The sequence below is a fragment of the Pieris napi genome, chromosome 23 (genome assembly GCF_905475465.1).
Source record: "Pieris napi chromosome 23, ilPieNapi1.2, whole genome shotgun sequence".
Taxonomy (NCBI): Eukaryota; Metazoa; Arthropoda; class Insecta; order Lepidoptera; family Pieridae; genus Pieris; species Pieris napi.
Genome location: NC_062256.1, coordinates 616731 through 638963, shown reverse-complemented (window position 1 = coordinate 638963; position 22233 = coordinate 616731). Strand labels below are relative to the sequence as shown.

Sequence of the window (22233 nt, the reverse complement as noted above, 5' to 3'; positions counted from 1 at the left end):
TATTTAAAAACAGGTATTGCATCAAAAGAATGGATGATCTCGAGGAACCCGGAACGCTTAACCCAAAAAATCGACGGTGTGTGTATGAGAACGAATCATGAAACATATCTGAGGCAAAGACTGTGGGTTGTAGCGCCACTGGTTTTTTAATTATGAGACAAAAACCTATTCTTGTACTATATTATGAGGTTATTTACCAAAATATAGTCCAAAACTATATATTATTATGTGATGACTGCTCTTAAAAACTTTAATATTTAATATGTATTATATTTCTTGGTAATTCTCTATTTTCCAAACCCCTAAAGAATAAATAAGGGTGAACGTTTTAAAATGAAAATACGGTATTTTAAATACTTAGCTTATTTATTCAAGATAAATTAATACCAAATCCAATACTACTTAAAATTAGGATTAAATAAATAATATTAATCTAGTTTATTTGAAGCCCAATCAACAAATTCTTAAAATATCAGAAGATATGTGAATGGGATTCAAATCAATAGATGGCGTTGATTACAATAGTTAAATATGAACTTAAACTAAAATTAAATAAAGTGAAGATATTTAACAGTGAAATGGCACCAGTGAGCAAATATTGTATTTTTCTGTTTTACTTCATTTTCATAATGATGTGTGAAAAAGCTTTTAGACAAATGGGTGCTAAAATGTTTTAACGAATTCTTAAGGACCTAGATTAATTTAACTTTTAGTGTGTTCAATTAAAGCTCACTGGTAAGTAGGACTAGAGACTTATTCACCGCTTTTCATGACTTTTTCTCGTTTTTATCTTCACTTATACTCGTTGCTACTGATATTTCCGTCACTGTCTCTCTGTCCTTCTGATCAAAATATATTGCTACATCATTATCGACATCGTCCACCTTATCCAAACTAACGCCCGGTGGTGGTGGTACGACTATTTCATGACGTATGGAGTTATCTGTTCTTAAATCGCACTCTGTGTGATCACTTTTAGTTTGTACTTTATTCGAGCTTTGTGTATCAAGATCCTGATTTTTTGTTCGGTCTATCGGTTCGTATCCAGCGGGAAGAACTAAACCGTCTTGGTTGATATTCGGTTGGTAATTCTGGATTTGAAATTGTTTCTGATTGACTTGCTGGTTTGGTCTTTGCGGTTGTTCTATTGCTTGAAGGATACTCTGAAGAAGACCTTCGGAAAGTAACTGCTCGTGTGGAATTGTTGGTTTGCCTTTTCCCTGTGACGACTGGATTTGTACGGAGAATGATGGAGAATTGCTATCAATGGGTATATTAAATGTGTCGTGGTTTAAACTCTGGCTTGATGTAACTATTTTCTGTTGTAATTGCTTTGTTTCTTCACTTAAGTTCTTAATTTTCTCAGACGTTTGATAGATTTGATCAGAAACTGATTGTATGGAGTTTTGTTTAAAGAGTTGTTTCTCGTTTAAAGACTTTCCCTTTTGAACTGTCGATCTTACAGTTTTTTCACTGTCTATGTGGTTACTGGGTAAAATTGTTTGCACGAGAGAATGGGATGCTGTGGACAAGTCTTTACTGTTGTAGGAAACTGATTCAGCACCAGGCGCCGGAGTGTTAAATGCGTTTTGTGGTGATAGAAGCACTTGTTTATTTTTTAATAATGTAGCACCTAGCGAGCTTAAGCTAGCTACGTATTTTGACGCTAAGTCAGCTGGAATCTTTTCCCCTGATTGAGCAGCTTTTAATATGGCTTCATGATATGGACAGTGCTTCAAAATCGCGGCTGCTTCTAAATTGCTCAAGTTTGCTAGTATAGTACCATCAAGACTTGCTGTTACAGAATTTGTACTGGAACCGGAGGCTGTATGATCACCTACAGTATGTAGTGGTACGGAATATGAATCTATGGGGGATCCATATAAGTTGCTCGGTTGTACTTGGAAGTTCACAGGGTTACCAGCATGAGGAAGGCTGTACAGGTTCGTCGGCTCTATTGATAAAGCTAGATTATTGACTCCGAAATTCCCAGTCTGCTGATTAATATCTTTGACTTCTCTTACTGGTGGAGGTAAGTACGCCGGTCCCACCTTTAAATGATCGATGCTGTGATGATCTTTATGTTGCGATATTTGTCCTATTTGCTGAATCAGACCTTCTGGTACCGACTCTCTAAATTTAATAGGATGTCGGGGGCCATTTCCCCCTGTGTGTAATGAATGACCACCACCAGACACTGAACCGTATGGAATTGGTAGATTAGAGGGTAGTGGACGCGGTGGGGCTCCATATTGGCTACCTGGTGGTACACCATATACACCAGATGGTGGAATTAAACCTTTAGCTCCTTGCTGACGTATGGACACGGGGAAAGATAGCGGTTCTGGTGGGCCGTAAGCGTCTATTGGTTTAAGATTCTGTAGATTTTGAATAAAAGTGATATCTTGTGGATTTTTCTCGGTGTAATGAGCTTCAAATACGGTTTTAGATTGGTCAATGTGATTTGAATCCCCTCCCACAATTGCGTTTAAGTCAATATTTGATAGGGCGTCTTGATGCACTGTAGAGTACCCTGATGATATCTGAGCTCCAGAGAATTGCGGCACTGATTGGATACTAGGCAGGGACTGAACTTCTAAAGACTGAATAACTGGTGGGGGTGGTGGTGGAGGTCCGTACTGGTCTAGATCGATATGACCTTGGATATTTACGGAATGATCTAAGTTTTCAATTAAAGGCTTTGATACTCCAGGGATTGGTCTCCATCCATCATACAAGACATGAGGGGGTGTTGGCGGCGCTGGAACACCCGGATGTGGAGGTCTAGGATTGGGATCCGGTTGTGGAGGGCCATAATGACCGATGCTTCCAAAGTCCTGTACCACGAGTTGGTCGTTCTGTCCGATCGATCCTAAAGGTAGACCGGGAGGGCCGTAGGAATCTGAAGGTACCGGGAAGTTGGGTTTCAAGTTTACGGGGAGATTAGGGAAGGGAGTTCCATATATCGGCACCGGTAGGTCGACTGAACCAAAGTTTGTCCCAATACTGGTCTCAACTGTACTGAACGTTGACCCAACGTTTGCGCCAATACCAATAGTACCAAAGTTTTGGGGTAAAGGAAATTGTACGTTTTGGACATCGAGTGGTGTTCCATATGTAACTTTCGGAGGACCGTACACGGGTTTAGGAGGTCCATAAATAGGCTTAGGGGCGCCATACACTGGTTTGGGGTAAGAGATTTTTGGTGGTTTAAATGGTGTCCCATAGTTTATCTTTGGGAGGCTATGTTTCGGGGGACCATAACTCTTCTTTGGAGGGCCGTAAACTGGTTTCGGTGGTCCATAGCTGATCTTTGGTGGATGGTATTTTGGTGGGCCATAAATGGGTTTTGGCTTGATCGGTGGCGGCGGACCTTCGTAGTTTTGGTTGGGGAATACCACCGGCGCTGGAGGGCCGTATGCACCCGGGGGTGGGTCTAAGAATATCGTTTCTGGTACTCCATAGACCGGGGCTGGTAGAGGCGAGTCTGGAACTGAAGAATTATTAAGCTTAAAAAATCACATAATGTAAGTGACTCTAAGGTAATGTTAGTTATTTCAACTATGTATTTGCGTGTTGTTCCCACGACAGTGTAAGTGCGTGCTCCTATTTCACCATGCCTCCTGATCATAGAGGACAAATCTTTGTTTTTAATTTATTTTATTATTATTAATTAACTATTGATTACTTAAGATGTCATGTGGAACATGGTGTAATGGTTACACTTCCTTACAAACATTGTGTAAAACAAAAGACTTGGCGATTAAAAAGAGTGGCGGAGAGTTTATTGCCAGTTCTTCTCTTCCGTTCTACACCCTTGATTTGAGAACTGGCAGTAAATGTAAAATTAGAAGCATTTCATGTATATTTCTTTTTTGACATTTTTTAAGGCACATGTTCAAGAACGCCAGTCAATCTGAAATCTAGTTGTTAATAAATAATTAGTTTAATCAATGAATATATACGGTAACATAAATTTAACCCCGCCAGAATGTCTACAAATAAAATCAAATTGAAAGAAAAATTAAGCAACTGTCACCCGCACCATGTTACAACGCACATAGTATAGTAATCAAATTTTGAATAAATTAAAAAAAGTTTAATTATGATTATTTCAAGACATTTAATGCTTACTGCTATTAATATCCCTCGGAGGTCCATATGCATCGGGAGGTAGAGGTTCGCCATAGGAGTTTGAAAGTCCTTCTCTATTTTGCGCTTGGGGGTCTGAAAAACAAAGAGAAGTTGCAGGGCCTTTTCACCTTAATCTTTACCCTTGTCTCAACATTAATGCCTCAGCTACATATGTGCATATCTTCTTCATACATATATTGCTTTTTAACTATGATTGCCTAACAGGGAATCGAACGTAGAACTTCTGCTTTTGCTGTTGTGAGATGTGTTATCGTAACTAAGAAATATATTGTCATATTGTATGTGCTATACTATATTGCAGATGCTAAATTGTCTCACTTTTTTGGGAAGCTTCAGCTACGAGATCCTGTTCATCTTTAGAAACCTTTGGCGATTCCTCCGCAGCCACTGCCACCAGCCACAGCACCACCAACTATAAACAATTATTAATTGATGTACCTCTATTGAAATAAAATAAAACTTTAGAGGTGTCAAGGGACACCCGGATGGAACGAAATTCCTTTCGATTAATTTATATGTTAATTGGTATCATAACAGTATGATAGATTTTCTCGACACCAATCGTACGACGAAAAAAAAAAGCCAACATCACGAGGTGTTCCCAGGCGGTCACCCATCCAAGTACTGACCTCGCCCGACGTTGCTTAACTTCGGTGATCGGACGAGGACCGGTGTATTACAATAGCAAATAGCAAAAAAGTGTCGTGACAACTTTTCGTAAGAATTTTTTCCGTCTAGCCCCCTTTCACAACGCGCGATAAGGAACTTCGTTCCAAAAACAATAAAACATATTATTTTATATAGAGTAAAAGACCATATGAAGAACATTATCATTTGACTTGTAAAAATCCATTGGCCCTTCATACTTATTTGGTTTGCTTCAAAACTAAATGTTTCTTTAAATTATTTTTGAGATATTCCTAAAAAAATCCAACTGTGGATACATTAATTATGAATATAGAAAATATTTATTTAAAAATAAATAAGCTACAATTACAGATTACTCAAATCCAGTAACAAAACAATACATACACATAGAAACAACACACATTAAACAGTAATAGATTAATATTTACAAAAAAGACTATTTCTTACAGTTTAGGAATTGATTACGCAAACGGCAAAGCAGTTCACTCTACGGACCATTTAAATCGTCTGTTAATCTATGCTAAGGATACGAATAATAACGGTGGTACTTCCTAACGTAACCATTAGGCATCCTGAAGCCTAGGTACTGGAACACTGCCGGATTGTTTTCCTTTCACCGTAACAACTTTATCAAGTACATAGGTATCAGCCTTGCGATTCTGTAACTCACTTTTCGAACTCACACAGCGGTTTTCGCATCGGCGGTCGCTCTCAAATCAGTTGTAAAGCAGTCATTTTATGGGCAGGTACCTACATAGTAAGCGCATATTCTCGGCGCATGAGTTCGATCGATCTATAGCCTACTACAGAACCTATTATGAATAAAGGATACCTGAGCGGGTAAAATGTGTATCAAATAGTTATGTTTCTATAAATATGTGGTAAGGTAAAATAACTAAATGTTTACAATTTCATGGGTAAGATTTTTTTAAATCGAATTGTATTAATCGCGATAAAAGTATTTTTTGAACTATTTGTTTTCTAATATTTAATCCCAGTTTTAGTGTGTGTCTGACATTCTAACGATGTCACTCTCATCACTTCCGAGTGAACCAATTAATTAGTGCTGCGATAAAAATTATCGATAAATATATTCGATATCACCATTAATATTACTGATAAAAATACATAAATACGATTATTTTAAAGACAGGCTTTTCTAGGCTGCTTTTTGGGTACTGATTAATATAAAATTTAATATATAAATTAATTCATTAAATAAATAATTGGAGTTAAGTTTTAAAAGCCTTTGTCGTTAAATTTACCGAATTAAATTAAAACGAACATGTCTAAAATTTACGGTAAAGAAGTTAAAAACGTAATTTTAAAGTAAAGCATGTTGACAGGTGTTGTACACATGTATTTCAAAGCTTACATTGTACCCTCAGTAGGTATTAATTAAATTTATAGAGATATTAAACATAAATTTCAATACATAGTTTCTGTTACAATTCACGAGAATCCAAAATAACAATAAAACAATATAAAAGCGAAAAATGATCACCTAATATGCGCGCAAATTGTTTTAAAATATATTTTTTTTAAATTAAATTAATCACTACAGAAATACGTAAGTATTTTTCCAAGTAGTAATTATTTAGTTATTTCGTAATCCTACAGCTAACATAATTATATATAGCAAATAATAATTAAATATAATATATACAAAAAGGTTCAAACATTTACACAACCTAATTCGGCTGTGTTGTGTGATGGTGTGAAATGTGTGGGTGTGTATGTGGGGTATGTTCATGATGCAGGTGATTTTGCGCTATTGATATTCTTGATACTCCTTTTGAGCATATTCCGCGATAGCTTAAACAAGTCAAGCTTAAGTGGTCGTTGTATGGCGCGATACAAAGCTGAGTTTTTCAGTCAGGTAATTAATTTTTTTCATTAACCATTCGGATTAACGATGTCGTTAGAGCACATCACTATACTTCCCAGGTTATTAAGATTCATTGTTTCATTCGCAGGTCAGCCATAACAATTACCATACGTTCACATAGTTTTTATATCAATGGGAACTGAAGTAGGAAGTGTGCCGGGTTTTTTCGTTCATTCCACTTCGGGTCACTCATTGTATGCAGAGTGGAGGAAAGCGGCTTTTTTACACATAAAACCTTTTTGCTGCTTTTTGTTTTGATACTCTGTGCAGACGGAAGTTTTGAACCTGACATTACAGCAATGGAGTTTTCTATCTATGTATCGCATTTTTAGATAATTTATAATTATTTTGATTTACTTATTCAGTTGTTTTACAGAACATGAACAAACATTGTGTAAATTTTTCAACTTCTTCCTCTTCTTTTGCTTTAAGGCATTTAGTATATAAAAGAAAACGTCATGATACAAGGCACGAGGCGACGATAGAAGGCCTCTAAAGCAAAACAACCATAAATATGACAGAGTCTAAGGCCAACCAAGGGTTGTAATCACTGCTTTTTTCTGCAGTCCTGAAGATCAAATTATCCGTTGCTTTAAATTATTTAAAAAAATAAATCTTTATTATTATTGTTAAATATAAATCAGTGGCGCTACAACCTCTTTAGGTCTTGGCCTCAGATTCCTGAATCTGTTTCATGATAATTTTTAAATCTAATAGGCAAGTAGGTGATAGCCTCCTGTGCCTGACACACGCCGTCGACTTTTTGGGTCTAAGACTTGTCGGTTTCCTCACGATGTTTTCCTTCACCGTACGAGGAAGTATTAAATGCACATAGACCGAAAGACCATTTGTGCACCAGGGTACCTACGACCTCAGGGATGAGAGTCGCATTCTGAAACCACTGGGCCAACACTGCTTCTTGAACTTATAGTCCATTTATTCATCCTATATGCTTTAATAACTAATCGAATAGGGTAAATCTGTAAACTGTAAGTTTCATCAGAATTGATGGCTGGAAGTCTTTCAAGACACTCTTTGGCGAACTAGCGAGCTGTGGAATCGACTCCCGGTGGGTCTTCCCTGAGAGATACGTCGTCCAATTGTTCAAAGTATTCTCCTCCCTCAAAGGCCGGCAACGCACCCACTGAAAGTGGTCCATGGGCTGCGAAGACTGCCCTTTTTTGGCGTCCCATAGGCACGTTTACCCCCTATCCAATAAAAATAAACAAATATTGAAAAGTACATACCGCCCGCCACTTCATAAACTGAAACAAAAAATAATAATTAATACAAATATAATACCTTTAGAAACAACAATTAGTTTAATGATGTTTTGCAGTTATGAAAAAAATAAAGGCTTATAAATTACTGTAAAAAATTACCAACTTCAAATAAAAGTTAAGGGCAAATATAATCTAAACATATAATGGGTTGAAGCTTTGAAATTAAAATGGCAATGAGCTGGTCATGTAACACGACACCTGGACAACAGATAGAGACGAATAAGAGAGATGAGAGAGAGATTCAGAGACGAGAAGAGTGGGAAGGCGGTGGATTGATAACTTAATAGAAATTTCACCTTTAAAGGGTTGGAGGAGTTTTTCCCAAGAGGAGTCCATAACGACAGGCGACTAACATTTAACTTCATTATAGGATATTAAGGATATGGAAATACAATAAGGCTTTATTATTATTATATAATGGTTTGTTGTCAAATTTTCTATATCACTGCATATAGATGAATAAATCATGGATACCGGTGGGAATTTAGATTTTTCTTTAATATTTAAACCTCCAAAAGAAAACAGTTTCGATAGGATTTTAACTCGATAAAAGAATAGTTTTTTACACAGCAAATTTGACTTTGGAAATGGAAAATTTTAATCTATAACATATATTAAAACACGTCGAACTTTGAAATTCCTTTGGTTTTTTGAATGTTGAAAAATCTTTAAAACAATTAGAAATCTACCCTATTGTTTCTCGTTCTTTTCTCGAAATATATTTCCCAATTTTTATAATAACATAATACTAATACTAAGGAAAACGTATTAATATAAAATTATACTAAAAACAAGAAAACCTAAACCTTTTTATAACTAATTATAAATAATGCAATTCTTGTGAATTCAGCCAGTGTGCAACTAAATATATCCATCTCAAATTCAATAATATTCAGGGTGCGCAAGATACACGTAAATGGCGCTGCTCTGAGTATATTACTGCTTCCCATATATTAATTTACGTTCACCCATAGCATATCCAAAATCATAAACCAATGACGCAATATACACTATGACGTAACAAAGCTCGTCCGATCACATTCTTACAGTGAAAGTAGCAGGTGCTTGGAAAGTTCAACGGAAGCTCATTGACATTTAACCGGATATGTCATATACAGAAGTATGTTATTACGAACGACGACATTCATAAAAGAGGGACAAAAGGGGCAGTAGTTGAGATGTCACTCTGCATCTTTTACCGCATTTACCACGGAGAGTTCAGAAGAGTTGTCGGATTAATACCTGCAGCTGGAGGCGTCGTTCCACGCAGGTTTTAGCGAACCACCACTATGTGGAACCACCCACTGAAGTATTTCCGAAGCAATTTGACTTAGGAAAAAGAGCGTACAAATTCTTAAAGGGCCGTCAGCGCACTCGCGATCCTTCTGGCATTGAGAGTGTCCATGGGTATCACTTAATATCAGGTGAGCGTCCTGCCTTTGTTCTAAAAATGTTATTGCCAAAATCGCACATGCGTTACCGACCTATTAAAAACTTAGTGTTGTGTCGTACTCAGCCAACCCGTTTCATGGTGACGCTTGCGTTTATCAAACCTGTTCGATCTGTTTCGGCCACTTGCCTGGTGAAACTTCATAGACAAACTATCGCTTACCAAGACCTTGACTTCTAAACCCTATATAATATGTATGATGCTGAAACGCACTTGAATATCGAGTTGCCAAAGTTGATTTTATAACAGTAAAATTATTTAAATGTAAGTAACTCAAGTAAACCAAAGATGATTTTGGTACGAAATTACGGGTTCTAGGGAACGGAAATAGTTACTGAATTAATTATATTGATTATATTAAAGAACACAGAAAATATTTGGATTCTATATAAAAGGTACAGCCAACGAACAAAAATACAAATTTTCCTCTTTATAATACATTAAATAAATATCTTATTTTAAGTGTTGTCTGTGGAAGTTACTTATTGAAATTGTCGTAAGGCTAAGTACCCGTAATTAAGTCCTACTTACTACGTTCTGTGTCAATGGGAACTTTCTTTTATCTTGTTTCTAGACTAAGGTACTATTTATGTACTAAATGATGATTTGTACTACTAAAATTGTAAATATTGTCGCATTAATTCTTTCTTTAAACTATTTTGTCAAAATATTTAAGATTTCATTATATTATGTCTCATCCGCGATTATAACAAATCACTTCACCAAAAATAAATGTTAATATTGTCTTTAGTTAAAGTGCCTAATACACATTTACATATAATTTTTAAGACTCCTTCAACCTGTAAAACCTTTAAAATGTTGAAAAACTAACTAAGTAATAAATTCGCGTTTACACCTCTCAAGTTAAATTTAAATTGATACCTTTCTTGTGTGTTTTGTTAGGTATGTTAACTGTAATACACTTATTCCTCCTTTGTAAGTATGTATACATTTTTGACTGTTCACAGCATTTTTAAATGTTTAAATTTTTAGAACTTATCAAAAACTATAAACATATTATAGGATGGAACGTTATAATTATAAATATCAATGAAATTTAAACGGACAAATGGCGCCAAAGCTGTTGCAGCCATAGATGCAAAGTCATTAATTTTTTGTCATTAATCAAATGGCGCGTGAGCAAAAATAATAACAAAAAACTCCTTGGTTAAATTGTGTGTTTTAACCTATGACATTGTTATAAAGTAATTCAGTTTACCAATGCTTTCTTATAATATGTTATAATGATAAATTTTTTTGATTTGTTATTTGATTTTATTTTTTGCATACTATGTTTAACATAATTCATTAATCGTACGTTGACGTCCATAATTCGAAAATAGTAGTCTTTAGGCGATACAGGTAGACATTTTATTTTTGCAAAAGAAAGAAGAATCAAACTTTATCTATTGATATAAAAATCTCGTGTCTCGATGTAATTCGATTGAAACAGAAGGGCATAACAAATTATTAAATAAATAATTTTCTCGATATAGCGTAACCTTGATCGGAGATATATGGAAATTACATGACAATTAACACTTACATTAGTTAAACTTTCATACTTTAAGGCGCTTTAAGGACTAGGTACTCTTTTATTTAAATATTAAACTGAAAACAAAAATATAAACTTAAAATTAAATTCTTTCAGTTTAATTCGCACACCTTTACACACTCACAACCACTCATTTAGCTTTATTATTATTTTGTTTATTACTATATTAGTCATAGTATATCTTTGTATATTTTCTATCCGCAATGGAAGGCTGGTTCTATAGTTCTAAAATATGCACCTCTAACAAAGACACCTGTAAAGTGCAATATTGTGAAAAGGCAAATAAACTTTATTATTATTATTATATTTCGTATAGAAGGTATCAATCCAGGCACACCCCCTTTTTTTTTATGTAATAGGAGGCAAACGAGGAGGCTCACCTGTTACGTGATACCGCCGCCCATGGACATTCACATTACCAGAAGGCTCGAGCGTTGCCGGCCTTTTAATATCTTATTTGTTGCTATTTCTTCTTACACATCTCGATAAGTCGTGGCATCTATTCTACTAACTACTAAGAGAGGCTATTTATGTTTAATGTTTGTCGAGAAGTTGTCAATTAACGGCCATTAGCTGAAAACCGGTTGGCTTTCCATTGATTGAGGTCGGCCATCTTTCCGGTACAATATGCGGAACTGCTTGCTTCCGCTCGCACTGGGTCAAGATGAAAAGGCTTTTAGTGATAATTTTTGCCTTAAATCTAACCTTGGACGCGACACATTTTTTTAGCATTGTTTGTATGGCAACATTACTGCGGAGCATTTAAAACGCCGACAGCGAATTGTATCTTATTTCTGCCATACAATGAAACTGGTCGTGGTTGGTTACACAGAAGGCAAAAGATCACGTGATCGTTCACCAACCAGATGGACAGAGAGTGAAAGACTCATCGCCCTCAAAACTATACAAAACATTGTCTGCTCCAGATGTTTTCTTGCTGACGTCACTCAGACATGAGCTGCCAACTGAAGAGAGAGATTAAAATCGATATGCACAAGTAAAAGTTGGACTTTTGGACAGCTGCATGGAAAAGACCAAGGGGAAGAAGGAGAAGAGGCCCTAAAAAGGGGGATAGATGATATAGAAGCGAATGGAGAAAGAAAGCCATGGATAGAGAAGCTGTAGCAGATCTTTACCCTTGAAGGGGTTCCGATCGATGATACAGAAGAAAGTTAGATATCTAAACATGTATTTTCAATATTTGCAAATATTGGAAATAGACGGGCCTTATTATTACTATTATCATTTAAAACGAAATCCACTAAGCAAAGGGCGTCTCAGTTTACGTCGCTCTACGCCCTATTTGCGAACTGGTAGTAAATGTAAATTTAGAATCAATTTAACATATTTTCTGTTGACGTTCATAAGTGTACCTATATGAATAAAGTTATTTTCAGTTTGAGTTTGAGTCTATCGACAGAAAAAAAATCATATAAAACATATTTTGATGTTTCGAATAGTTTTTTTAACTACTTACTAAGTAAAAGTGGGTTTGGTTTGAGAAAGTATTTCCTTTATTTATTTATTGTACTTGGATACTTTTTAATTATTTTATTAAGGGGAAATACATAATTGTGACATTTCCACCTTAAAATTGTGTCCCTTTTTTTCATTATGTTGAGTAAAGCGTATTTCGTACATCGGGACTTATTTATTGTTAAAAACTGTGTATCAACTAACAACCACTAAACCGATTTTTGTGGTACAAGTGCCATATTTTTTTAGATTTTTAATTCAAATTTTATTATATATATAATTATAGTGCATTTTAATTAATACACGATAATTATTATTCTCAATTTTCTAACTTTTTCTTAATTTCATATTAATTAATTAATTATATAATTATGTATAAATCCAGTAGTAATAGTTTTTATTATTAACTAGCTGACCCGGCGAACTTCGTTCCGCCTAACAGTCAATGAACATCGTGAAGTTAGCTGTACCTAATTTATGATTTCATGAAAGTAATACTATTAATACAAAACAAATATTATCCACTTTATGAAGAATACACAAAAATAAATAAACATTCTTGTCTAAGATTTGGATTTAGAGAATAAATTTCTGATCACACGCATAAATATTTGACAACCTTTTTGACACTATCCGCATATTGTGGATATTAGTTGTCGGTTCAAAACCTTAAATAAGTTCTTTAATTTGAGGGGAGGGTTTACTGTATCGAAAAAATATTAAATGTTTCACAGTTACGAAACTTTTTATTTTTTCGTGAATAATCCAATGTTTTTAATATTCTGTTAGTTATTCAGGACAGAGACAAATACAACAAAAACCCAGCATCGGCCCAGAACATCGGCCTAGGCGATCTCGAGTTTGATCAAATATTATTCGTCAATTACTATTAACAAATTTAAATTATTCTAAATTTAGCAAAATCTAAATAACCAAATAATAAGAGCAGTTGGCCCAGTGGCTTCAGCGTGCGACTCTCATCTTTTAGGTGAGAGGTGCCCCGGCTGAGCACTAATCCACTTTCTGTCAATGTCCGCATTTCAACATTCGCTCAAATGGTGAAAGAACGGCTTGGCTTAGACTCAAAAAGTCAGCGTGTGTCAAGCACAGGAGGTTTATCACTTGCCTATTAGATTGACATATCATGAAACAGATAAAACCTGAGGCCCGGACCTAAAATTTTTTTTTAAACATATGAATAAATACATACGCTGGTTATTAATACGAACCCACTACTATACCATTACCTTACGTAAGTGAGACGACAAGTTGTAACTTTCACTTGCGAGATGACCGGAACACATTATATTTGGTATTCACAAGCGATTTCGAATATACAGATGGCGTATATTAATATTTTGCCATTTTAAAGTAAAATTAATACAAATTTAACAGTGAAATGCAATTAACACGTATGGAAGGAGGTTTTTGTCCATGAAGGGGTTCCAATCAATGGCGCTGAAGAAAGTTAGGATATTAGGATAAAAAGAAAATAAAATGTATATTCTACATATTGTACATTCAGATACATTAATATTATAAAGAACGCACGATCAGCCATATGCATAGTCATGCAAATGTCATATTAATTATCATAATGTCATAATAATAAGAACAGTTAAATTTGATTCTAAATACTCTCCCACGCTGTAAAGGCAAAAAGTGCCTTGAAATTTCATCACCTTCCCCTTGAAAGCATCACATGGCAGTGATCTATAATTTCTAGGACGGTGATTAAATAGTGTGATAGCCATGGCTTAACAATTTTTTGAATACATCGTGGTATAACATGCATTAATTATTATTATGATAAACGAAAAGATTGTGAGGAAATCGACATCTTAGAATACAATTCAAAGGATGATTTTTATTTTACTTTGTTGTTGATTAATTAATTTTAATGAAAGTTTTAAAAATTCTACATAAACGCTTGACCGTATCGTTTCCATTTCAATCGTTACTTTTGTAATCATACACTTTTTTTTGTAATTGTAAATATATTGTTTTCATTGTATTTTCTAGGATACGAGTCAACAAGCACAAAAAGTGCAGTCATGTCGTCACTGTAGAATGGTAACCTCGTATGTCAAAAAACCATTAATTTTTGAAGTTATACTTCTTTAGGCGCGTTATGAAAAATTGATGAGAGTAAAGTTTTACGATGCGCGCGCACCGTGGTCCGTGACACAAACACTACGGCATTGGACATAATTTAAAAACAACATTCGAATAATAATAAATATTTATTTTTTAATTTTTCAACTGTAAACTGAACTTTATTGACTATAATGACTCCTTTTCCAGTCTTTGATTATTAAATTGTAATTAATTATTCGCATGCAATCAAAAACTATTTTTAATAATGCCAAAGAAGTATAACTTCTTACGCGCGTTTATAAGTACACGCACCCTTTTTTTTATTTTTAGACTCTTTTTAAGTGGTATAAACATGAAGTAAGGACTTATTTATGTTATTAATAAACATAAATAAAACCAAGGAATCCAATCCTTCCATCTTTATTTAGGAAAGTATTTCGATATACAGTGTCTTATAACACTTTTTCCCCGGATATCAAACCTATGCTTGCATTACGTACCTATAATGTAAATCTCGGGAGTCGAACTATTGAGATAAGAACCGGTAGGTGTCAGGTCACTTTCCCCACTTTCTATACTCAGAGATGTGTGAACATAGTATAGGTAACTTAATATTTAGTTTTCGACTTTTATATTTACTTTTATTTTCGAATCTCACAAATTTGAATGAAAAGAATTTCATTTATAAAAATTATAAACTGAGAATGTAAGACAGTTATTAATTAATAGTACGATTCGGCCATTCATTGATAATTTTTTGGAAAGTATAAAATAATAGACGGATATTAAATATTAAATTATACGTCAAAGAGTTCAAAACCGTTAATAACATTGTATTAGTATTGGTATTAGGTTATTGTTATAGAAAATAAATAAATGTGTCTGCTTAAATAAATATATTATTATTAATCATTTTTGTTTAGACATCCTCATAAGCATTAAACGGCGATATATCTTGTTGATAACTGCTGGTACGATGCTACCGACCTCTTTTAGCTATGATTCTATATTGTCTTTGTATATAAAAAGTAAAGTCGTATTGACATTGTCACATTCGAAATTAATGGATAATTCGAGTCAAATTATTTTAACACATACTCTTGTTCTTCGATGCTAATTATAGATGGTAAAGTCACCAGAACTCGAAGGCCAATAAGGTTAACGCGCTTATTGGGAAAATTTTGAATATTGTGGTTTAACAATTTCATACATTGTTACGTAAAGTTCTTATTAAGTTGTCAAAATATCAATTAATTGAAATGGTTCTAAGTCAGGCGATCGAAAGCTGAAATTGAATTAACGACAATCACATACTACAAAAATTACAGTTTTGATTTAGAAAATACGGCTTTGCACGGAAATTTTAACTATGTTGTAATCAGGAATTATGTAGCATTTAGTGAAAGAATTATGAATTCGATCAACTCATTCTTCAGTATACACATATAAAATATACGCCTTTCCTCTTTATCATAGTGTAACAAGATCTATATCACAATTGTTTTTTTATTGGCATGTTTACCTACAGTTTTTTAACTTTGTGCTTGACTAGTTAATAAGATGTTCAGTTAACATCCTGCCTATATTTATTTTGCGTAAAATTTAATAATTTTACGTGTTTGAATTAAATAAATAGGCTGTGGAGCTTAATCGTATAAGCAGATATCGTCAGGGCCCCCTGGCCGCAATTATTTAAAAAAAAAAAAATTTTTTAAAACCGGCATGCAAACTGGCAAACATGCATGAAACTGTCGAGGGCGTGTGTCAGGCATAGGAGGCTGATCACCTACTTGCCTTTTAAGAAAAATAAATGATAACGAAACATATCTGAGGCCCAGACCGGAAAGGTTGTAGTGCCACTGGTAATGAGTTATTTTATAATAAAAAGAAAATCTAAACAAATTTAAAAAGTTTGGTCTCTGCGGTAGTGTACCTTTAACGCTGGCAGCATTTCCTCGCTGTATTGCGATACTTGTTGGTTGAACGAGCTATGCATCAGCTGGGATCACCGGTACTATCTATTAGACACCAACTAAAGTCTTTAATTAGCGTCTTTGCACTTGAACCTCACGGCCCAAGAGTCTCTTCTCCAAAGGAGCTAGAAAGACTCTTACTGTCAAAGAGACAATAGTAGAGCAAAATACGAAAATTTAAAAAGTATTTTATTAGAAAATTGCTTCCGTCCGAAGCTTCGCCCACGTGTTTGAGTATTTAGCCCAGATTTATGGCGACCTTGAACAGGAACACTTAGTCCAAATGCTCCTAAAACAGAGGTCTACACGAAGCCTTTCTTCTGTATATTAACACTAAAGACTGATAACCTTTAGGTGAGCAACCTTTAAACCACAAAAAATCGAAAGTCATTTTCATGTTATATAAGTGTTGTGAGCTGTGCGTTGATCTTTGAGTCTCACTACCTATTTGAACGGTGCTTAAACTGAAGATTAAATGCGTACAAATATGGGTTAAACATTAATAGTTTTAATTATTTTGTCTGATTTCTAAAAAACTAAACTTCCACATATTTATTTAGGTACATAGTGCAAATGAAAAAGATTTTTTTGACTTTATTCGCGTGGAAACGGAACAAATTTTCAGATTTGGCAGTCGCGCTGTCTTGTCTCTGAAAATAACCCAAAAGCCTGACTTACATGTAAAGCCGCTATATGATCTTAAAAAACTGAATTAAAATCAAGCCTTAAATCAATTTAATTTTACGTTACGATATTTAACATGTGGATTTGAAATCATAAAAAAGTCGAAAGCACTATTACGACTGTTTTAATATTTTCTAATTTTTGACTTCCTTGGGTCAAATATGATCTATAACATAATACTCGTTTACCTAATTTTACCTCCCCTACAAATTATTTTAGTTTATTTACATTGCAATTCTAGCAAATAATCATAAAACATTGACTTTTTATTTCGACAGTTTAAAACCAATAAAAAATTCTTTCTTTTATTTTTCCTGAACAATATAGATTATGCTTTTACGACTTAGTTCCCCGGGGCAAGCTTATTTCGAACTGAAACAGCAAAATACCTATTTTTTAACAGTAGCAGGACTCTGGAAGCTCACTGTACGAGCCAAGGCTGTACATTTTGCAAAGCTTTTGTAGTTTTATAAGCGTGGCGATTTCCTAAATCGTTGAAGTTTTGCCCCAAGAGTATAGCCTGACGTAGGCAGTCTCTTCGACTGTTACGTTGCCTATATTCTATTGTTGTACGCAAGTGGTTAATATAGAGTAAAACTAAAATCCTCTATTATTGATAGCACCCCGATGACTCAGGAACACTACACTCACATTGCACGCGTTATACCTACTCAAGTAATTATATTATTATTATTATTAATTAATTATAATGCATAAGTGCCTTATTTGATATATTATTTACACTTACTCTCTACGCATAAACTATACAATTTCATAGTCATTGCATAAATAGACATAAATGTATGTTATTCTGCTAACTGACAGTTAAAGCTTGTTTACTTAACCGCCGGTTAACTAGTGAAGCTCGATGCAATATAAGAAATTATAGTAATTATAATTTTGCGATAGTGAATACTTTCAATTTGGCAAGTTTACTTTCGAAAACATTATCTGTATTAAATATAAGCTTCCATCCGGAACTTCACTTGCAAAAAGTGAGTCACTGTGAGTGAGTCCAATTACTGTGAGTACATCAAAACTACAGCCCTGCGATTCTGTAACTCACTTCACGAACTCACACAGCGGTTTTCGCATCGGCGTCGCTCTCAAATCAGTCGTTAAGCAGTCATTTTATGATTTGGCATTCTGATAAACAATAAAGTACAAGCTCCCACCTTTTCAGAATGCCAAATCATAAAATGACTGCTTCACGACTGATTTGAGAGCGACCGCCGATGCGAAAACCGCTGTGTGAGTTCGTGAAGTGAGTTACAGAATCGCAGGGCTGGACTTTAAAATGTCAAGTGTGTCCTAAGCTCCATCGAACAAAACTAGAAAGAAATTGTTCCGATTTGTTCGCACTTTTCTTCATAAAGAAAAGTAAAAAATCATTTAATCATATGGGTAACATAATGTACACTTAGACTCGTCAGTAAAGAAATACATATTAATACTTCTAATTTTACATTTAGTGCCAGTTCTCAAATCAAAGGCGTAGAACGAAAAAGAAGAACTGGCAATAAACTCTCCGCCACTCTTTTTAATCGCCATTTTTTTTACACAACGTTTGTAAGGAACTGCAACCATTATACCATGTTGCACATGACATATTAAGTAATTAATAATAATAACATAAATTAAAAAAAAACAAAGACTTGTCCTCTATCAGCAGGAGGCATGGTGAAATAGGAGCACGCACTTACATTTTCGTGGGAACAACACGCAAATATAGAAAAGTAAGTCGAGACATAAAAAACTTCCGAAAATCAAAATCCAATAAGTTTTTGGGTTTTAAAGCTCTCATAGTTTTATGAGGAATGTGAATCACATATAACTATGTTGATTCCCGGCATTGATACCCTTAGATGTTTTGCAAAAGATACAGGTTATCTTATCTATATTTTTGAAGTGAAACTTCTTTCGGCGCCTAAGGGTAAATTTTTTACAGAACGTCACGAAAATGTGCAGCGTTTTTGTCGAAGAAAAGGGAGAGAGCGAATTAGACCGATTGAGAGAGATAGTGAGAAGGGCGAATTACCATATAGAAATTCTATTTTTAAAATTAAAATATCGTAAAGACAATTTATGAAATATTAGTATTTTAAATTTTGTGCAAAATAATTTATTGAAATCACAAATGACGAATTGTAAATTAAAATGCCACGTGTTTTTATCATCGAAGAAATAAATTAAAAAAAAAAAAAATTGTATTAATTTTCGACACTTATACACATATTTTAATGAAAATTAAATTTATTAAATTCCTAACATATCATCCCTTTTCCCTCCCTCTAAGTCTCGGATATCTAAAGTTTTAGATTTGTATAAATATGAACGAGATTTAAAAATTTGTTTGCCAAAGAAGTTTCACTTACTGACATGTGTACTTTGTACGCACACACTTTTTGATTATTTTCTTCAAAGGTGCCAGCCCGCACTGTGTGGCACAAGACAGTCTAAGTCCTAAGACATGCCTCATTATGTCCCTTCACTTGTTATACACATACAAGAAAAGTCTATTATATTGGTGCACATTGGTAATTGGAAGACCAGATTGGATAGTACTAAATTCGCACTCATTCTAAAACTAATCTCGCGATTTGAAAGTAAATTATGGTAAAACATTCGAAACTTAATTCCGTGTCAATGCATACATTTAACTAATTGCCGGTTCCCATATCCGTAAAAGCCGTGACTCATAGTTTAATTGAGGTGATGAATGTCCTAGAATGCGGCTTCCCAACCAACATATATCCTCGGAACTTTTAGCCGTGGAGTCTGCGAAGACTACGCACAACGGACCAAATGAGTACACTACACAGTACACACTTGACTAAATTGCCATATTAACGCCATCTCTTGGCGCAAACTTGCAATATTACGCCAAATTTTTACTGTGACTATTTGTAATAAATTCGCGTTTTACTAGGTTTTTTAAATGTGTATTACTCGCGTAAAAGATGTTAAACATTTCTTACAGGCATTCACTGAGACCGAAATTTACGGCGTAATTAATAAGTGAAGTTATTAATATAATGCGTAAGTGAGAATTTAACTTTCACCAAATTGTTCACATACAAGTGACCTGCCCCTGTTTACCTTATTAATAATATTTTTACATAAACCTATGTGGGTGCAGGTTGCACCACGATGTATTAAAAAAAAATGTTATATATAGATAAATATATTGTGATGCTTTCAAGGGGAAGGTGATGAAATTTAAAGGCAAAGTGCCTTTATAGGAGACTATTTAGACCATTCAAATTATAATATATAATATAGTATTTAACAATCAAATTTAACTGTTCTTATTACCATGACGTCATGATAATTAATATATCATTTGCATGCCTATTTCATATGTGCGGTTTTTTATATAATTATTCAATCTGAATGTACCACTTTCTTTGCTAAAAACTATATTATTAACATGCTTAAGGTCTATGAACCCAATTGAGTAAGTCATATATAGTAATAGCGATATTTTTATACGGATATATTCATTGTTTTTATATAAAAACAATTGCAAAAATATATTCATCTAAGCGGCCGAATTTTTTTTTAATAGTTGTTTTTGTTATTAATTTATAGGGCCCCTACATAGTAGCCAATCAGGCACCTAATCAGGCAGCTACACATCAGGGCAAAGACAAAACTTCTTTGGGAAAGGTCCCAAAAAGGGACTTTATTTTCTTAAAAGGTTTTTCTTGAAAAACCTCCTTTCTTGAAAAGAATCCGCGCAACGCATCTATACGCAAAGTACGAGGCCATAAAAACTATATGAATTTTCTAGAAAAACTATATTAAAAAACACATTATTTTTTAATTAAGCCTCATTAAAATAAAAGTAAATTCTAACGTTTTAGAATCTCCACGCTCTGATTGTAAATATTAGATTTTACTAACCTACATTCATAAACGTAAATAAATCTTCCAAATTTCATATATAAGTTTATTTGTGTAATGGAGAGTTGTAATTATTATATTATTCAAATAAATTGTTGAAATAAAATAAAATAATTGTAAAGCGTTGTAATTAAATTATAATTTTTATATTCAGAAAGCCAATCACGAACGTAAAGAAGAGAAAATAATTTTTAAAAATTTCCACTCAATAATTATTGTTTTTTATCATCAGTTTTTTTAATAAGATTTCTAAATATTTTACTATTAATTACAAACACTCCTGAACTCACGCGTGTTGTGTTTAAAAAAATGTAATTGAAGAAACTAAAAAAAATGGAATTAACAATTAAGTTTGTTATGGAAAAGCTGGTATTTTTATTAATATTACACTGTAATGAATAAACATATTTATTTTTTTTATAATTTATATTACTTAATTTAATTAAATTATTTCAATTATGTATATATTTAGTATAGGTACCTAAACTTTTTTTTTCCGTGAATATAAAAACATACCATTATATCAGCAAATCCAATTAGCACAACACAGCACTATCACAACACAAGATAAAGAAACTTAATATATGTTCACGTGTTGTCTGCATGAGGGTACGTCTTCGACTGTGATAGAAAGTGGCGCCGCGAAACACGTTGAGATGAAAAGTTGGAATGAGCTTTTAAAACTTATGGATATTTTGCAATTCGCGATATCAATTCAGTTACATCATTTATTGTTAGAAACTTAATTTATCTTATCGATTTGAATATCGGTCGCTGGTGTCACGAGAAATATTTTGCAATATCTTTAATTGTTTTCACCACTTGAATTTGTTAGTCATATAAAGTTTTTTTTTTTTTTTTTAATTCTTAATCCATCTGCAATCAGCCTCTTGGTTTTTATCAGATTTTATGGGAAATGATGGCAATTAGGGAACGCAAATCCAACAATTTTTATTTCCTCCGTAATTTGTAAACTGTCAGACTGCGGCAAGTTTCGGCCTTTTTAGCCGATACACACTGTCCGTCGTTTCCAAGAGGCCCGAAGCTAGGGGGTTGACGTGTTTCTGAAGTCATACTTCAGTCATATAAAGTAAGACAAAATTCGTTCCTCTTTAAGA

General features: G+C 33.9%; 1 protein-coding gene across 1 annotated transcript; it reads right to left on the bottom strand.

Annotated features, from left to right (window-relative positions):
• Nucleotides 1-347: 347 nt before the first annotated feature.
• Nucleotides 348-21761, bottom strand: LOC125061600. Its single transcript, XM_047667107.1, has 5 exons — nucleotides 21632-21761; nucleotides 7939-7956; nucleotides 4474-4567; nucleotides 4135-4227; nucleotides 348-3493 (listed from the first exon to the last, which is right to left on the bottom strand). Exons 1-5 carry the CDS (start codon nucleotides 21632-21634, stop codon nucleotides 768-770), a joined length of 2934 nt encoding a protein of 977 aa, XP_047523063.1. The 5' UTR covers nucleotides 21635-21761; the 3' UTR covers nucleotides 348-767.
• Nucleotides 21762-22233: the final 472 nt, after the last annotated feature.

Excerpts from the sequence above, each read along its gene's own strand:
- LOC125061600 (XM_047667107.1), bottom strand. Across the intron at positions 4,228-4,473 it reads AGCTGAAGCTTCCCAAAAAA|ACCCCCAAGCGCAAAATAGA; the intron begins GTGAGACAATTT and ends TTTGTTTTTCAG. Across the intron at positions 3,494-4,134 it reads TCCGAGGGATATTAATAGCA|TTCCAGACTCGCCTCTACCA; the intron begins GTAAGCATTAAA and ends ATAATTCTTCAG.